The sequence below is a fragment of the Anabrus simplex genome, chromosome 2 (genome assembly GCF_040414725.1).
Source record: "Anabrus simplex isolate iqAnaSimp1 chromosome 2, ASM4041472v1, whole genome shotgun sequence".
Taxonomy (NCBI): domain Eukaryota; kingdom Metazoa; phylum Arthropoda; class Insecta; order Orthoptera; family Tettigoniidae; genus Anabrus; species Anabrus simplex.
In genome coordinates, this window is record NC_090266.1 from 314,295,735 (window position 1) to 314,312,353 (window position 16,619).

General features: G+C 39.4%; 1 protein-coding gene across 4 annotated transcripts in view; it reads left to right on the plus strand.

Annotated features, from left to right (window-relative positions):
- The window catches only part of LOC136864086 (protein zyg-11 homolog B), a 417,362-nt gene that overhangs the window by 167,166 nt on the left and 233,577 nt on the right, over positions 1-16,619 (plus strand). For all 4 annotated transcript variants that reach the window (XM_067140642.2, XM_067140641.2, XM_067140640.2 and 1 more), the window contains one exon: positions 5,547-5,741. In XM_067140642.2, the coding sequence (XP_066996743.2) occupies positions 5,547-5,741 (195 nt within the window). The remainder of the gene's footprint in view (positions 1-5,546; positions 5,742-16,619) is intronic.

Genomic DNA, 16,619 nt, shown 5'->3' on the forward strand with positions numbered 1-16,619 from the left:
TCCAATTATACTCACGATAGCTGTTAGCTGTTCCAGTAGCTGATTCCACTGCGGTCCTCAGTCTACAGAAGTACACACACGTACAGTACTCTCTCAGGTAGTACACAGTCTTCTGCTCTGTACGCCGTCTTCATCCCAGCTACTCACTGGGCACTCCGACAGCCCTCTATCCCTCCTTCTCCGACACAGCCATCACCTCTGTTGCCCTCAGCCCAGCCACCAAACCCCAACACACTGAGTCTCACACTGACTCCACCACGGAGTCTATCACTGACCCGAGTCCAATATTAACTGTCTTTTTTTGGGGGGTGGGGGGTGGGCTGAAGCCTCCCTAGCTGCCACATGCAGGCTGTGTGGAGGTGATCACCTGAACAGTGATTGCAGCGTACCTGGAGCCCACAGCTACCCTGTTGGTGACCCCACCTCATGCAGCGGACATGCTGCAAGAGCTGCAGGGCAGACGTTTGGATCTCACCTGACTGCTGCTTCCCGTTGTGGGGTCCCTCCTGCTTTGGTTCCTCGTTCGACTTCCTTCCTGAGAGCAGTCCTGGGCTGCAGCAGGGTGGCCCTGTTCCGGTGGGCCGGCGTCGTCTTCTTCTTCCTTCTTCCTTGCATGGGGCTGGTGTCGTCGTTCTGACGTCGGTCTCTCCTCCTCTCCTCTCCTCGGGAGTGTGTGGGCACTTTAAAAAAAAATTTTTTTTTAGGTCTCGTCCTGGCTATAGCACTCCTCTTGGCCTGGGGACCGGGTTGGGGCGTCCGCCTTAGTATTTGCTTTGTCTTGTGGGGCACGCATTGATGTCTGCATCATAAAGGAGGCGCTAGCAGGTCTGGCCTTGGGTAGCAGCCTTAGCACCAGGGGGGGTGTCCTGTACTGCTGTCCAGGGCGCCATCCTCGATTGCGCCCGTTTGAAAGGCCCTTCCTGGTTGGCCCGTGCTGGTTCCAGAGTATTGTGTGCGGTAACCTTCGACTGCGTTCAGCCTGGGTCGCACACTCGCGATGCCAGGATGCATCCTTGTCCACGTCAGTGCTCACGTCTCAGGCCTCCTCTGGAGCTGCTAGGCACAAGTCCGTACCAACCGACTTGTTCTTCAGCCCTGTGACCCTCTTGGCGGTCTGCATCGTGGTGGTGGTCTTCGTTATTATCGGCCGTGGATTCTGTCCATCACTGGGAATTTGCACAACCCAAAATAGTTTAGGCAGATAAGCCTTGAACTCATTGAGGCACTTGACGTCCTTGTGCCTAATAATTAGGCCTGGCAGGAATCTGTCGATGTAATTGGACGGGGACGTCCTACTCCAGCCCTTAGGCAGCTGGTGTAGGGTGTTGATGGCCAGTGGCTTAGAAGCTCCATGCTGTAGTACACGAGGAGACCCGGCATCCATGGTTCTATGTAGCACTCCTTGAACATGAACTCGTGAGGGGCTCTCATCCTTCCCTGAAGTAGTAACACGGTTCGTTGTCCGTCATACTTTCACCTGAAATAAAAGCCTGGAAAGGAGTTAGCACTGAAAAGTGCTAGTTGTCAATGCTCTTAGTGTGTACTTACAAGGTACACTACTAGTGACAGTGCTCTCTTGGAAAAGTTCTTAGAAGTACAGGTTGCCTGACTTTTACCTAGAAGTACTGATAAGCCTAGCGAGGAGAGTGACTCAACGGAAAGCCCGTCCGTCCGCTGTTACTGCCAACTTGTTCCTAACTTTCTGCAGCTAGCCTCCCTCTTTATAGCTTGGGTGATGTGTACCAGAATATTTGTGACGTGGCTAGACACAGAACATTCTTGTTGCATCTCCCAGAAATTCGCAGGTAAACCAGCCGATGAGAACAATATACTGGCTGGCTGGGAGATGTAATTAGATGGAGACATCCTACTGCCGCCCTTAGGCGGCTGGTGTAGGGTGTTGATGACAGGTTTCTTCCTCCGCGGCTCGGAAGCTCCGTGCTGTAGTACCTGGTCATCTTGACTCTCTAGCCCCTTCCAGGAAGTATACATAACATTGTCCCCCTTTGAGAGCTTATTAGTTTGATCAGTTATCTTCTCTGCTGTTCCTCGGTATGACGCCTGTCGATCTAGATGTACCACCTTCATTTTGCATCTTGGCCTCTGTCGTACTCGGTAACTGTTATTTAATTCCCCTCTGAACGTGTTAAGTTGCTTTCCACGTCATCTGGAGCTGGAGTGACAAGCCTCTCTTCCTTACGGGGTTATGTAGCATCCTAATCGTTCTCACGATTTCCGATGGTGTCCACTCGTTGGTCGTACCATGCCCTCACTTCGTTGCTGTCTGTGCTCATACTCTTCCGGACAACAGTGTGTACATCCTCTGGGCCCTTGTCAGATCCAGGCATTACCATTGGTTGTGGCAGGATGGTCCTCATGCGTTAGGGACCAGCAGTGAATTGTATAGTTCTAACCGTCTGAGCACAAGGAGGGCCATGACTCAGAATATGTCTGCTGAGATGCCCACTCCTATTCCATAGCAACTGGTCTCCTGACTCAGGACTACTTACTGGGCCACTTAGCCGTTGCCCATGATTCACAAACCAAGTCGGAACTGCTATAACCTACACCATGAACCATAAATAAAAGAGTATTAACTTTATATTTTAAAAAATGGCATCTAAAACCTGTACCAATTAAGAATACAGGTGCAACAACACCCAAACTTTATTTCTGAGTTCATATATATTTTATGCAATATTGTCGCACCTTTCTTCCTCATGATGAATGCTTTCTTCTTCTACTGAGCAAGTGGCCACACGGCTTGGGTCACGTAGCTATCAGCCTGCATTCGAGAGATAGTGGATTTGATCCCCACTGTCGGCAGCCCTGAAGAGTGTTTTCTGTGGTTTTTCCATTTTCACACCAAGCAAAGTTTGGGGCTGTACATTAATTAAGGCCATGTTAACTTCCTTCCCACTCCTAGGTCTTTTCTATCCCATTGACACCCTAAGACCTATCTATGTTGGTGTGGCATAAAGCAAATTAAAAAGGAAAATTCTTCTTCTTTTTGTTTTGTGACATTACTTATATTTGTTTTCTGCATAAAACCTCGCCAACCTTGGCTCTTGCCAATCAGGCTGAAAGGGCTTTGCCGAACGTTTGACCACATCTTGTATTTTAGTTACTTTCTGTGGAATTCTAAGGCTTAGAATAAGCGTATCCATTATCAAAATTCTTCTGTTTTTTTCTTTTTTTTCTTTTTTTCTTTTTCTTGTTGCTGCATTTTGAACAGTCGTGTATTACTTTAGTTCTCCCGACCTTGTGCTATTATCTGTTCCTTCAATGAAGATCTTCATCAAATAAACCTCTTACGTAGACTGAACTTGACCTGTCAATTTCTAGGAAGTTTTAATATTTTTTCTGTCTCCTTCAGTATTGGAAAGAGGTACATCCTTGCCTACCAAGTTAGACTGATCCTTCTATGCCAATATTGTTCAATTCTTGAGGATCTACAATCACTTGCCTGTTTGTAGGGAGTATAATTTGAACTGTCTGAATGCTTTGTGTTCTTTTGTGTGCACTTCAATTGGCACAGTCTTAATTTTCTTTCCATAGAATGGCAGTTTTGTTCACTGCTCAGTATAGCAGATGAATGCTGGGTAATCATGGATTCCATGAAAAGTGCAACCTTGGCATGTTATTTTAAACTATCAAAAAAAAGTTGAATGTTTATACGAACAGTACATATTATAAATGGCCATATCTAGTGATGAAGATATTTTAAAGAAATCATTATTATTAAAGTTTAAAAGCAGTTCTTGAGGTTTCATAATGAAAAAAATAATCAAATATGTAACAAAGTTGGTGCTAGATTTTGTCTCCTTAAGTTTCTTTCTAATTATAAATGTGATTCTAATGTGCATTTAATACTAAATGACTATTAGAATACGAGTTTCAGAATAATTTTTAAGAAGTCGTTAAATTTGTTCAAGAGCTCTATGACTTAATTTACTCATTTAAACAAACAATCTTACCTTAATTTGTCCTTATATAGTATTATCTTCTTTAATCTGATAAACATTTTGCCAATTTTCCTCAGTTTTTTTTCTGTGAACTGTGTAACACCCGTTACAATTCCTGTAACACCTGTTACGTTCAAAATAGCAAAATAACAAGAAAAATGGTGATTATCCTTTTTTTTAAGAAAAAAATTGTGTTTTTAGTTTTTCTAGAGCTTCTTTGGTCTGCAATAAAATTTGGAAGTTTCTATTAGCTGTCATCTTAGTGAGTTTATTGATTTTCACCATCTACCTCAACAAGTGGGTTGCATAATAGGTATCAGTTGAGGATGTTCCACCATTCATCACTTAATATAATGTGTAACATTTATTGATGATGATGATGATGATGCGTGTTTAAAGGGCCTAACATCTAAGGTCATTAGCCTCTGTAACATTTATTAAATGAAGACCAGTTTTGATTCACTTGGAATAATCAGTTCAAAACAAATGAATAAATCAAAAAGGTATCTGGTTTAACACACATTTAACATAAAATTGCCTTACAATACACTTAAAATGGTTGACATCAGTTGTATGTCATAAAAACACATTGAAATTTGAAGAACTTCCTTGGGGTTCGAGTCACAAATAATTGGAGCGCGTATGCACCAATGTTGAGCCGAGTTTTAAAATATTATGTAGAAACTTGAAGTTGAAGATGTTATAAAGTTCCTATGATGTTGCTGTGGATTTAAAAAAAAAAAACATGTTGAAAATGTTCATTTATTTGTAGACAAATAGTCGAATAAGTGGGTTGCATTCGTATAACACCCGTTACATTATGTTTCTTTTATTATTTAAAATACTGGGAGAAGTTTTATTTCAGAAAATAGTAGCCTATAGTTAGCACAAAAGTAAAAAGTATCTTTTACAATTGATGAGATTTTGATCAATTGTTATTTTGTTCCCCAAATTTGTCTTTTTAACTATTCAACTGCAACACTCATTACAGTGGAATGCCTGTAATGCATTTCTAAATTTGATTGACTTGGCAGTTTATGAAGCTAACAGTTATGAATTATCAGTTGGATCAAGCAGATATTGAAACTAACACAGATTTTATTCCAGCATTTTCAAAGGAATCGAGCAGATTTTTAAGATAAATGTCGACATTGATTTCCTCATGCTAAGTTATACATGAAAATAAACTTCACCTCACTTTTTTCCATCATTGGAGTTGGTAGGTTTTGATTCTAGGCATCTCATACATGTAAATATTACAGTTGGCTGAGATTAGCCAGTGGCATCCTTAGAGTTTTACTATGTGCACAGGGAAAATATCGGTCAGTCTGGCATCGCTTAAGGCTTATTGTAGCAACAACAACAACAATAATAATAACAACAACAACAACAACCCACCTTGATAATTTTTTAGGTGATGCTGATTTTCTTTTGCAAGTTAGGCCCTTCAACGTACTTCAACAATAAGTCAATAGATGAAGCTAATTGTAACTCTCGTTTCCTTGTCTCAGGTTTTTTGACTTTTTTTACTGCTTATAAACCACATTTGTCAGTTTTTTTAACATGTATAATTCTTTGCAGGCATGTTTGTCTTCAAAATGCTGGTGCACTGACAACTAAAGGTTTGCGGATATTGAAAGGTCACAAGATCTGTAACCTGGAAGCAACTGATTTGAAGGTCACTGTAAATGACTTGATAGGCTGTCTGGGAGAATGGACCCTGCAGAATTTGAGAACATTGAATGTTGCTAGAAGTACATTTATGGATGGTTCCAGGTAAGTTTGTGACCCTTTTATTATCACTAGGATATGTCCTTACTAGCAATGTATAATTTATTTTTCCACTCAACAGTATTGTAATGCTTATTGTTTGGTCAATTTAACCAGTTTCTTAATATTACATGCTCTTGAATTTCATTCCACTGCTTACAACACATGTTGAACATGTTTGCCTATCAGTTTGGGCTTAGGATGTAAGCCATGTTTTGGGTACAAAGAATCCATGTATTTGGAGAGTACATGTTGCTCATAGACATGTACACAGATATTTACTGAGTAAGTTAACGTGAACAGCTTTAGATTTTAAAATTTAACATAAACGGTTATATTTATATGCAGAAAATGAGAACTGGCGGAGTAGCCGAGAGGTACTGCATCGGCTTCTCAGCTGGGTGATTGGTGTTTGATTGCTGCTGTCTGCAATGATTTTTTCCTTATGTAAAAAAAGGCTACTAGTTTTTGAATGTTCTGGAATTTTCTTGACTTTGCTACAAGAAATGTGATTGCGGTGCGTATAGTATATAAAGGATCAGATTACAAGATAAGCTGTTCATGAAGCTGAACAAGGCGGATCAGACATGTGAACAGCAATGAGGCGGCATCATGCAACAAAATGTTGGGTGTGGAAGTATTTAGAATGTTGAACTTATAGTGTTGTATTGTGTGCAACAATAGAATAGTTACCAGACATTTATGCGCAGCCGGCACGATTCCTATGCTCGCCACTAGATGGGGGTCCTCATTCATTCCATTCCTGACCCAATCGAATGCCTGCAAACTGGTTGTGGATTTTTGTTTTCAAGTTGCTGTTATAATTTTTCAGTTTAATTTTACATTCTTTTGCCACTCTCGTCTGGGGAAAATCATCAAGAGGCTTCAGTGCTTTTCTTACTTTGCTTTGCAATTGGCACATTGCACATGTATCACAATGTATAGATTGAATCTTAACTGCAATAACCAGAAGTATTATAAGTGTCAGGTTAATATTTGTCAAGCCACGTTGCAAGATGAACCGTGTGCCCATAAATAGAAAATATAAGTTTGTATATATTTATATCAGACTCATGGTGTAGGGCTAGTGTGCTTGCTTCTTACTCAGAGGCTCTGGGTTCGAATTCAGTCCAAGGATTTTTATTCTAAACTGAGGACTAGAACGGGATTCACTCAGATCCATTTGACCAACTGAGGAGCTGTCTGCTACGAGAGGCAGCGGACCTGGTCGAGGAAGTGAAGCAGTATGGCTGAGAATGTCAGTGCATTGACCATGTGCAATCTAATATCTGCAGTCTATCTGGTTGGGCAGCAGTCGATTTGGCAGGCCAATGTCCGAATGGGCTGTTGCACCATACGTTTGTTTTTTGTATTATGTTCATATGTGCCCGTATATTAGCAGGGTATTTAGCTTTGCATTTCATAAAGCTTTATCTTTTCCAACTACAATACGTTACTTGGCACTGCATTACAACTTAGAAATGGCACACTGAATGTCGTCATACGTACTGTTTTCAATATACGATTAAACTCTTAAGGTAATAACAGTAGTATTTCACCATAAATTGTTTTTCATAAATAATTCGTCTCTTCTTGTTATCGAATAAGGATGACATAAAGTTATTCATGTTAAACTGTAGAAGTATTGAATATAAAATGATCATGGTTTTCATCTACTATTTCTTCATTTGTGTCTTCTCTGTAGTATGGACATAGAGATCCCTCCTTGTCTCAGTGTATATCCTATTAGGCTACATCTTGCCCGGAGAGTGTTTGTCCTCAGGCTTCATTCTTTTCGTATTTTCATGAGGACTTGTTCGTTTTTCATCTTTCCTGTCCAGCTAATTTTGAGCATTTGCCTGTAGCACCAGAGCTCGAAAGCTTCAAGTCTGCACTTTTCGTATTTCCTCACTGTCCAAGTAATGTCCATACAAAGTTATACTCCAGATATACAGTACATTGCATTTTCAGGAATTTTTTCCTACTTCAATACTTAAACTGTATGATGTTAAGAGACATTTCTGTTTTGAAGAATGCTTTTTTGGCTTGCATGATTAAACTAGTCAGATGTAAAATTTACTGCCCAGGTAACAAAAGTTGTTCACCTCCTCAAGATCATGGTTTGTTAATGTTCAATTTATTTCAGACGAAGACCATTACCGTAGTTTTAATGGCATTAATTTTCATGGTGTAATAGGAGAATATAACTTTCATATTGGACAAAACTACTTGAGGTCACCTTCAGTTTCATTATTATTGCTATATCATCAGTAAGGCTCGGAATTCATGCCCTAAAAACTAAGAAATATGCATGCAAATATGCTCTTAAAAACTGTAAAAAATGCCATTAAACATGCACTATTAAAATAAAAAATGGCAGACAAGTCAGGTTTGTAGTGATAATAATAAACTTACATTTATTCCTTGGACATTGAAGCAGGAATTGTCCCACTGTCAATGCTGAGTGATGAATTGCAGTTCACAACCATCACTTTGCACAAATTTTCAACTGAAAAACAGTCTGTTGTCTCGCAAAACACTTTTGTAACGTGAAAACTTCTTTCCATATCACAGGATGTTATTGGGGCATATTTAAATGATGATAACTGCTCCACAGAAAGAGGCAAGTCTCTTGGTTGGACAGACGGTTTTCCTTCGAGAATATCACACAACTGTTTATAACCAGAATTTTTTGTTTGAAGTTACATAATTATTTTTTTCTTTCACTTTTGTCTTAAACTACCAGGAACAGAATTTAGATTGGATATCATTTTTTCGAAAACAGTAAGTATTTCCTTTAAGGGAGATCCTACAGGTTCCAGTGATGTTATGGCGGTTGGCAAAAAAGAAAAGTGGGCATTTATAAAAACGAGATTCTCTTCTAACTCAGTGCTTGACAGAATATTTTGCACTGTTTGTATTGATGCAGCTTCATTCGAGTCCAATGAAATAACAACCTCTTTTAATACTTCTGTGTGCTAAGCATAATACAAAGCTGCATCCAGCCATGTTCCCCATCGTGTTAACACTGGCCCAGGAGGAAGTGGGATATTGGGCACTGTTGATCTAAACAACTTGGCTCTTGAAGGAGATTTAACAAAAAATTTCTTTGAACAGGCTACAAATCGATCTACCAATGGGGAAAGAATTACGTATTGTCTCAGCAATGCCATTAAGACCATGTGCTAAAGAAGTTATATGAATTAAGTTAGGAATAATGCCTTTCAGTGTTTGTCCTGATTTTACCATAAAGTACCTGCATCAGCAACAAATAAAAGTAGCCAGTCGTATTTGATTCCAGATGGCCATAATAATTTCAATGAGTCCATCACACACTGCGTTACAGTTACATTTTTAGTGGCCGGCAATTCACATACATTAAGAAGATATGGTATCGTCTTTTGTTCCTTATTTAAGGTGCCCGCAATTACATTAGCAATATTTTGGCCCTCAGAATCAGTGGTTTCATCCATAGAAAACCACACAAACTGATATGCTAATTCAATTTGTAAATTTGACAGTACGTTATTGTAACAAATTCCTACGTAAGTCTTAAGCAATGTACTTGGTTCAGGCACATGTTGTCGAGTGTATTTGGCAAAAAAATGTTATAATGTGGGGTTATTAATAGCAGCAAAAGATGCTTGGCACAAGCCGTAAGAAAATTCACTAATCCTACTTCCTAAACACGCTAATAATTGTTTTTGAACAGGCTCTTTATTTGCGAGTTTGCTAGTTAAATTCTTCTTATGTTTTGCTGTGTTCAGGTGTTGAACTATTTGAAATCTTTTCTCACTCCCTATAGTTTTCTCACACGCTCCACAGAACAGTACACTATTATCTGTAGATATTAAGTCACCTGAAAACTCCTATAAATTAGTTAATCTACAACTCGAAGTTGCTCTTATTTTCGGCATTTAAAGAACATTTTAATGGACACTTTATATGTGAAACATAGTTTGGTCACAACCAGTTCACAACACCGTTACACGACCCAATGGACAGCCAGTCGAGAGCTAAGCACAAAACGTGAGGGTAGATGATGAAACAGGGGATTCACTGCGTGACATCATAACTCCTCACCATACGACAAGTTGCATCATCATGCGCAACATTACTGCCAACATTAACCAGATGAAAAAAAGCTGTTTAAAAAACATTAAACTGATTAAAATATGCCATATGGGCGCTAAAATATAAAAATATGATGCATTTATCAAAATCACAAAAATATGCAATTATATGCGCCATAAAAGCATGTTCATATGACTGAAAATACCATAATTTGTGCTCAAAAGCCTTCCTTAACATTCTCCTCTTTTTCTTTATCTGCTTCAGGTCCCATTTTGGACCGGGAACATCGTTTAGTACCCTGGAATCATGGCGTCCGCCTTATTTCTCATGTAAAAAAAAAAATGTTATTTGATACTCAGCAGACCGAATCCAGCCACGTTCTTTAAGTTAGAGAAGACATGTATTTTATTACGCAAAACAGTGTCTGAAATTCCTTCATGTTCTTTTTAGTTCTAGAAGTTTTTACGTCTTATGACTGGTTACGTTATTTTAACGACAGACTTTTTTAACCAATAGTAAAATGTTTTCTTATTAATTGCACCTGTTACTTCAAGACTCGGTGGATGTTCAGCAAGAAAAACTTTTATACAAATAATCTTACGAAATAAGGATATATGCTCTCGGACTTTTAAGATAGTGAGAGATCAGCTTTTACCCTCAGCTCAATTTAATCTGCTCACATATTATTCAAGGTCAAGAGGATGTATATACAAAGTTTTAAGACAATTGGTGCTATATTTTTAGGTTTAGGTTATAAGTTAATGTTCACGGATCACGTTTTTAATTAAGTCACGCCTAATTTTGTAAAATTTGTGTACACTTTATGCATTGTTTTTATAACCTTGTCATTGTATATTTTTCTAATTTTATGGCTGAAGATGATGCACACCAGCATCGAAACCAGTCCTAAGAATAATAAAATGTTATTAATTATTTTATAACATTGTATGGTATTCAATAGGTGGACCTTTCTTGTTCCCATTAATTTGAACCGGAACTAAAAAGGATGCTACGGCTCCACTTAAGAGACAAGGAACATCGACTGTGGGACCATCAGATACTGCCAGTCACTCTCTGCTATGTGACGATGCATCGACCATGTCACTGGCTATTCCCCAGCAGAGCTGTTCCCTGGTCGACAGCAATACGGCACCGGGGATTGAAAGATTCGTCCACCACTCACTTCTGGTCAAGATGATGCAGCTGTTTCCCTAGTAGAACGGCAGCATAAGCAGCAGCAAGACATCGAGGAAAAGCAAGCTTTGGCCGAGAAGAGATTCCTTACCCAGGCCAAGGCTCAAGATGTCGAAGAGATCCAGATCTTCCTATTAGGCCAACAAGTACTGCGATGTAACCACCCAGTCAGTAATAAGATTGAAGGGTTTCACCCAGGTCTCGCACCAAAGTGGGATGCTCCCGTCACGGTCGATACGCAGCTGGGCCATGGTATTTACTTACTAATGACCAACCAGTCCTGTCAAGCTCCACACATCGGAGTTGCGGCGAGTCACCCAACTGCTGCACATACAGAGAAAGCCTGATACTGCCACGGGTCCACCTGGAGGAGAGGCTACTAATGACACAGCACAATCTGGTCGTGAGGAGAACACATCAATTACCACCGAGGAAGAGGCTGGCAGCGAGGCAACACCGACCCCCGACATGGTAAGATCCAGTCAAGAGGTGGTGAGCACATCCGACGTCAAGTCAACGAGTGTGATAGACTGTTGAAATTGTTTCAAGTTATATGGGGGGATATTGATGCAAATGTAATGGACTAGTATAACTTGGAAACAATTCTCTAACCCATGGGTAAATAATGAAAATATCAAGCTTGATTATTGTTGTTGTTGTTGTTGTTGTTTACGTAGATATATACGGACTTTATTTGGTGTAAATCATGGTCATAACAAAACACGCAAGGTTATGTCACAACACGTCTGCTGTATGTATATTAAAATGAGCTTTTTAATGTAAGAACCTGTTCCTTGGCATTGTACTAAGACATTATCTGAAAATTCCTAAAGTATAAAAACTCACCCAAGAGTTTCATTTACACCAGAACTTCTTCGTAAAACCATGTTTGTGGTATTACCTTTTGGGGCTAAGACGACCATGCGACATAAAACTGTACATGTGAGAAACAGTCTTCTCTCAAGTCGAAAAAATAAACAAAGGAGATTCCAAATACCTATTCCCACATCTCTAACATCCTCAGCTTTTGAGATATACATAAGCATCCCCATAAAAATAATGCAACCCCTTGATCAGTCCTTCCCCCACACCCATCTAAGTGTATATTCCGAAAACAAATTTAAGTATCCTCATAAAAAATAATTCAAATATTTTTCACTTCTTTGCACCCTCCATTGAGTGCGTTCTCCAAAAACAAAAAGGTACATGTTCCTGTATTTCTGTACGTCTGAAACCCCTTCAGTTTTTGAGATAAATGTATACTCATAAGAATAATTCAACATCATCTTCTCTCCCGCCTTAAGTGGACTTTCCGAAAACAAAACATACATGTCCCTTTATTTTCGAAGGAAATTCAAAATACTAATTTTCACGCCTGTAACACAGATTCAGTTTTTAAGATAAAGTATCCTCACAAACATATTTCAACTCCTTATTTACTTATTTTCAACCCCACACCCCCTTACGTCGATTTTCCGAAAAAAACAAATGCGTGTTTTTTATTTTTAAAGGAGATTCCAAATACTAATTTTCACGTCTGTAGCACCTTCCTTTTTTTTTTTTGAGATATAAGTATCCTCAGAAAAGAAATTCAACTCCTTTTTAACCTCCCCCCCGTTCCTACCCGTTAAGTTGATTCCACCCGCCCCAAAAGTGTGCGTTTCTTTATTTTTAAAGGAGATTCCAAATACCAATTTCCACGTCTGTCACCTTAAGTTTTGAGATATAAGTTTCTCCACAAAAGAATTCAATTTTTTACTTCCTTTCACACTCCCAACTCAAGTGAATTTTCAAAAACAAACGGTACCCATTTCTTTAAAAGAGCTTCCAAATACCAATTATCACAACTGTAACATATTCAGTTTTTGAGATATATGTATCCTCGTAAAAGGAATTCATCTCCTTTTTCATCCCCACTACCAAGTTGATTCCCCCCCCCCCCCTAAATGCGCGTTTCTTTATTTTTACTTTTAAAAGAGATCCCAAATACCAGTTTTCACGTTTGTAATATCTTTATATTTTTTGGTATACAGTGAAACCTCTTTAACCCGGACCAGTTTTGAAAAAGAAATTGTTTTTCAGCGTAGTAAATGAAGACTTGTTTTACAGACGATAAATTGCTATTCTCGGTAGGTACAGTACTCGAATTCTCTTGCCAACGGGCGAGTTTATTGCACTCACCCCACCTGCTGTTGCTACGCAGCAGACTGGTGACTCAGCCCTCTCCTACCCCCACCCGCGCCTCGCACTTGACATTGACTCAGTTGCGCTGCAATCTCGGTAGAGTTCGCGAGTTTTCCTAGCTTCACGGTCGAGGTACAGTATTGTTTTGCTGTTTCGTTTGCTTGTTGTCCGCGATGGCGACGAAACGTAAAAACATTGTTGTGACTATGGAAAAAAGGATGGAAGCATTGACAAGAATTGATAAGGGAGAATCGTTAAAGAACATTGCTGCTGTGTTTGGAGTAGGAACATCGACCGTATCTGATTGGAAAAAGAACAGAAATCGTTGTTTCAAGATGATTTCTAAGGACAGTTTGCATAATTGGTGTAAAGCAAAAACTGCTAAACTAGAAACTCTAGATGAAGCATTGTTTGCCTGGTTTTGTGCTGAAAGAGAACGTGGTTTGCCGATTTCTGGACCCATCATCCAACAGAAAGCATTGAGTTTGAACAAACAGTTGCCGCATGGAGATCCAAATTTTACAGCTAGCCAGGGATGGTTGGACAGATGGAAAAAAACGGCATGGAGTGCATCAACTTACAATCACTGGGGAAAGCTTGTCAGGTGATGTTGAAGCAGCAGGAAAATTTAAAAAAGAGTTTGAGGACTTTATTAAAAAGGAAGAATTGACGCCAGATCAAGTTTACAATGCCGATGAATCCGGTTTATTCTACCGGATGTTGCCGAGTAAAACGCTAGCCTCAAAAGTAGAAGATTTAGCCAAAGGGTGTAAAAAAAGGAAAGACCGCCTCACCATAATGGCTTGCAGTAAAGCGTCAGGAAAGCACAAACTTCCTCTCCTTATAATAGGGAAGTCTAAAAACCCCCGTGCATTGAAAAATGTGAAACAAGATTCATTGCCTGTCGTTTACAGATCACAAAAAAAGTGCTTGGATGGTTAGTGACATTTTCAATCAATGGTTTTTCGAGAATTTTGTGCCGTCAGTAAAAAGATATTTGACGAAGTGTGGCCTTCCCAACAAGGCGGTTTTGCTGATTGACAATGCACCTTCGCATCCGTCTGTCAATGAACTAGTCAAAGATGAAATTTCAGTGAAGTTTTTACCACCTAATGTAACTTCTCTTGTTCAACCGATGGACCAAGGAGTTCTAGAAAAAATTAAAAAGTGTACAAAAGGCAAGTGGTAAGTCAACTGGTAGAGAACAAAGAAGAGCATGGTGTGGTAGAGGTGCTGAAATCTTTTAACGTAAAGACTGTTATTTATATTATTGCGGAAGCTTGGGACCAGGTTGGTAGAGAAACTTTAATAAAGTCATGGAAAACGTTGTGGCCTGGTGTGTGTGACTTGCCAGAAAGCAACATTGAAGAAGAAGAAAAAATAAGTGTGGAAGAACATTTTATAGACATTTTTAAAAATATTGGTGGTTGTTCCAATGTTGATGAAGAAGACATTAACAATTGGTTGCAAATGGACAATGACGGAGGTTATAAACCGATTACAGTTTAAGACATAATTGCATCATGCAGTGTTACTGAAAATGAAAATGAAGAGGATTCAGATTCAGACAGTGTTGATGAACCAGCTGTGGTTATGACCCATGCAGAAGCAGTAGCAAACATTGAGAAATTGATGGTGTATTTCGAGAGTCAAGCCGAAACATTGCCAAATGAACTTCTATTCTTAAAGCGGATGCGAGATCGCGCTGCTCGTAAGCGATGCACTAAACTGAGACAGCAGAAGCTCATTGCCTTTTTTACTACCGGCTAGTTTGTAGCTATATTGAGTACAGTGCAAATACATAGGCTACTACAGTGTATACAGTGTATGTGTTTTTAGGTGAAAGTGTGTCAGTAATAATTTCTAAACTCCGTTAAAATTTTTCGGTGATTTATATGTTGTTTTCGTTTTTCCGTCATTCTCCGGATAACCCAGATTTTCGTTAACTCGGATCGGCCCTGGTCCCAGTTGATCCGGGTAAACGAGGTTCTACTGTGTGTGTGCAGAACTTTCTCGGCTATTTTCATGAACATTTTAATGCCTGAGCCGATTAACACGAGACCAACGCTGAATTATAGATAATGTTCTGGAAACAAAACCCTGCAAATTTTAAATCAATCCATCAAGTGGTTTCCGAGATATGACAGTTTAAAATTTGGGAGAAATACTCTCCCCTTATCACCTGATTCCAAGCGCTGCCCGCCTGACGTGTATATATAGGCCACTGGGCCAAGGCCATAGCCAGTGCAGTCCCGTGTACAGAGTCATGTGTGCACAGTGTGTATAGAAAGTATGCTCCGTCGCAATTCGCGAGGATATAATAGTGGCCGTACTCAAACGCTGTTGTAATAGTAAAAGGACGTCGTACTGTACGTAAAGTTTCTGCCGCGCCGCGATGACTGTAAGATTCTAGACCTTTTCCAAGGTGATAGAATACTTGCAAATTTGTTATAAAGGTGAAGCTATAATAGGAAGTAAGAATAGAAGTATCTCATATTTCACTGACTAAAATATGACTCCGTGAACTGTGCAAGTTCCACATAATTCTAAACTGTGCTAATATCATAAATCATTGCGTGTGGTAAACTGAAATCGTGATATAAAACCACTTCTAAGACATATTTCCCTTACAGTGAACTGTGTGAGACTGTACTTACTCGATATTCGTCCCAGAACAGGGCAAAGATTAACTATTTTCATTGTGCACCTTCTCGATCTTTCGGTCACTACGGTGAGAAATCCAGTGAACATTAAGGACATTTTTTAATAACATTAAATAGTACGGACTAGTGTGGTGTGAATGCAACCATAAAACCGCCTTAATCTGTTAATAATATTTGTTCAGAGACTGTGATAGAGACTGTGATAGATCACATTTTCAAGTGCTTATGAACTGTGTATATAAAAACTGTGTTTTCTGCTGCATGGACTGTGAATGTTAATTTAACGCTGTAAAATCAGTGTAAAAATGGAACTGTGCATTCGTCCGACTACGAGTCTTTTTGTGAGACTATGAGCATGAGGACATTGCACTCACGCCGCAGATGTGCCAATGCCCTCTTTCTTTGTAAGTGTCTGACGAATAGAGTGGATTGCTTAACATTACTGGAGCTGATTCAATTACATGTTCCTTGTCGCAATACTAGGCAAAGGTATATTTTTCAGCTGCCTAAAGTGAAAACTGTGGCTCAGGCTAACTCATGGCTTGTGAGGGCACTAACATCACTGAATGAGGTGAATGAATCAGTGGACCTTTTTCACTCAGCCCCGTCTAAAATCAGACATGCCCTATTTACCTCATGAATGTAAGGCCCTATCTGTAAGGTATGTAAATATGTAAAGTTTCTACATCTAGTTTAATAAATACATACATACATACATACATACATACATACATACATTATCATTATATACTGTTGTGCCTTTCAGCGT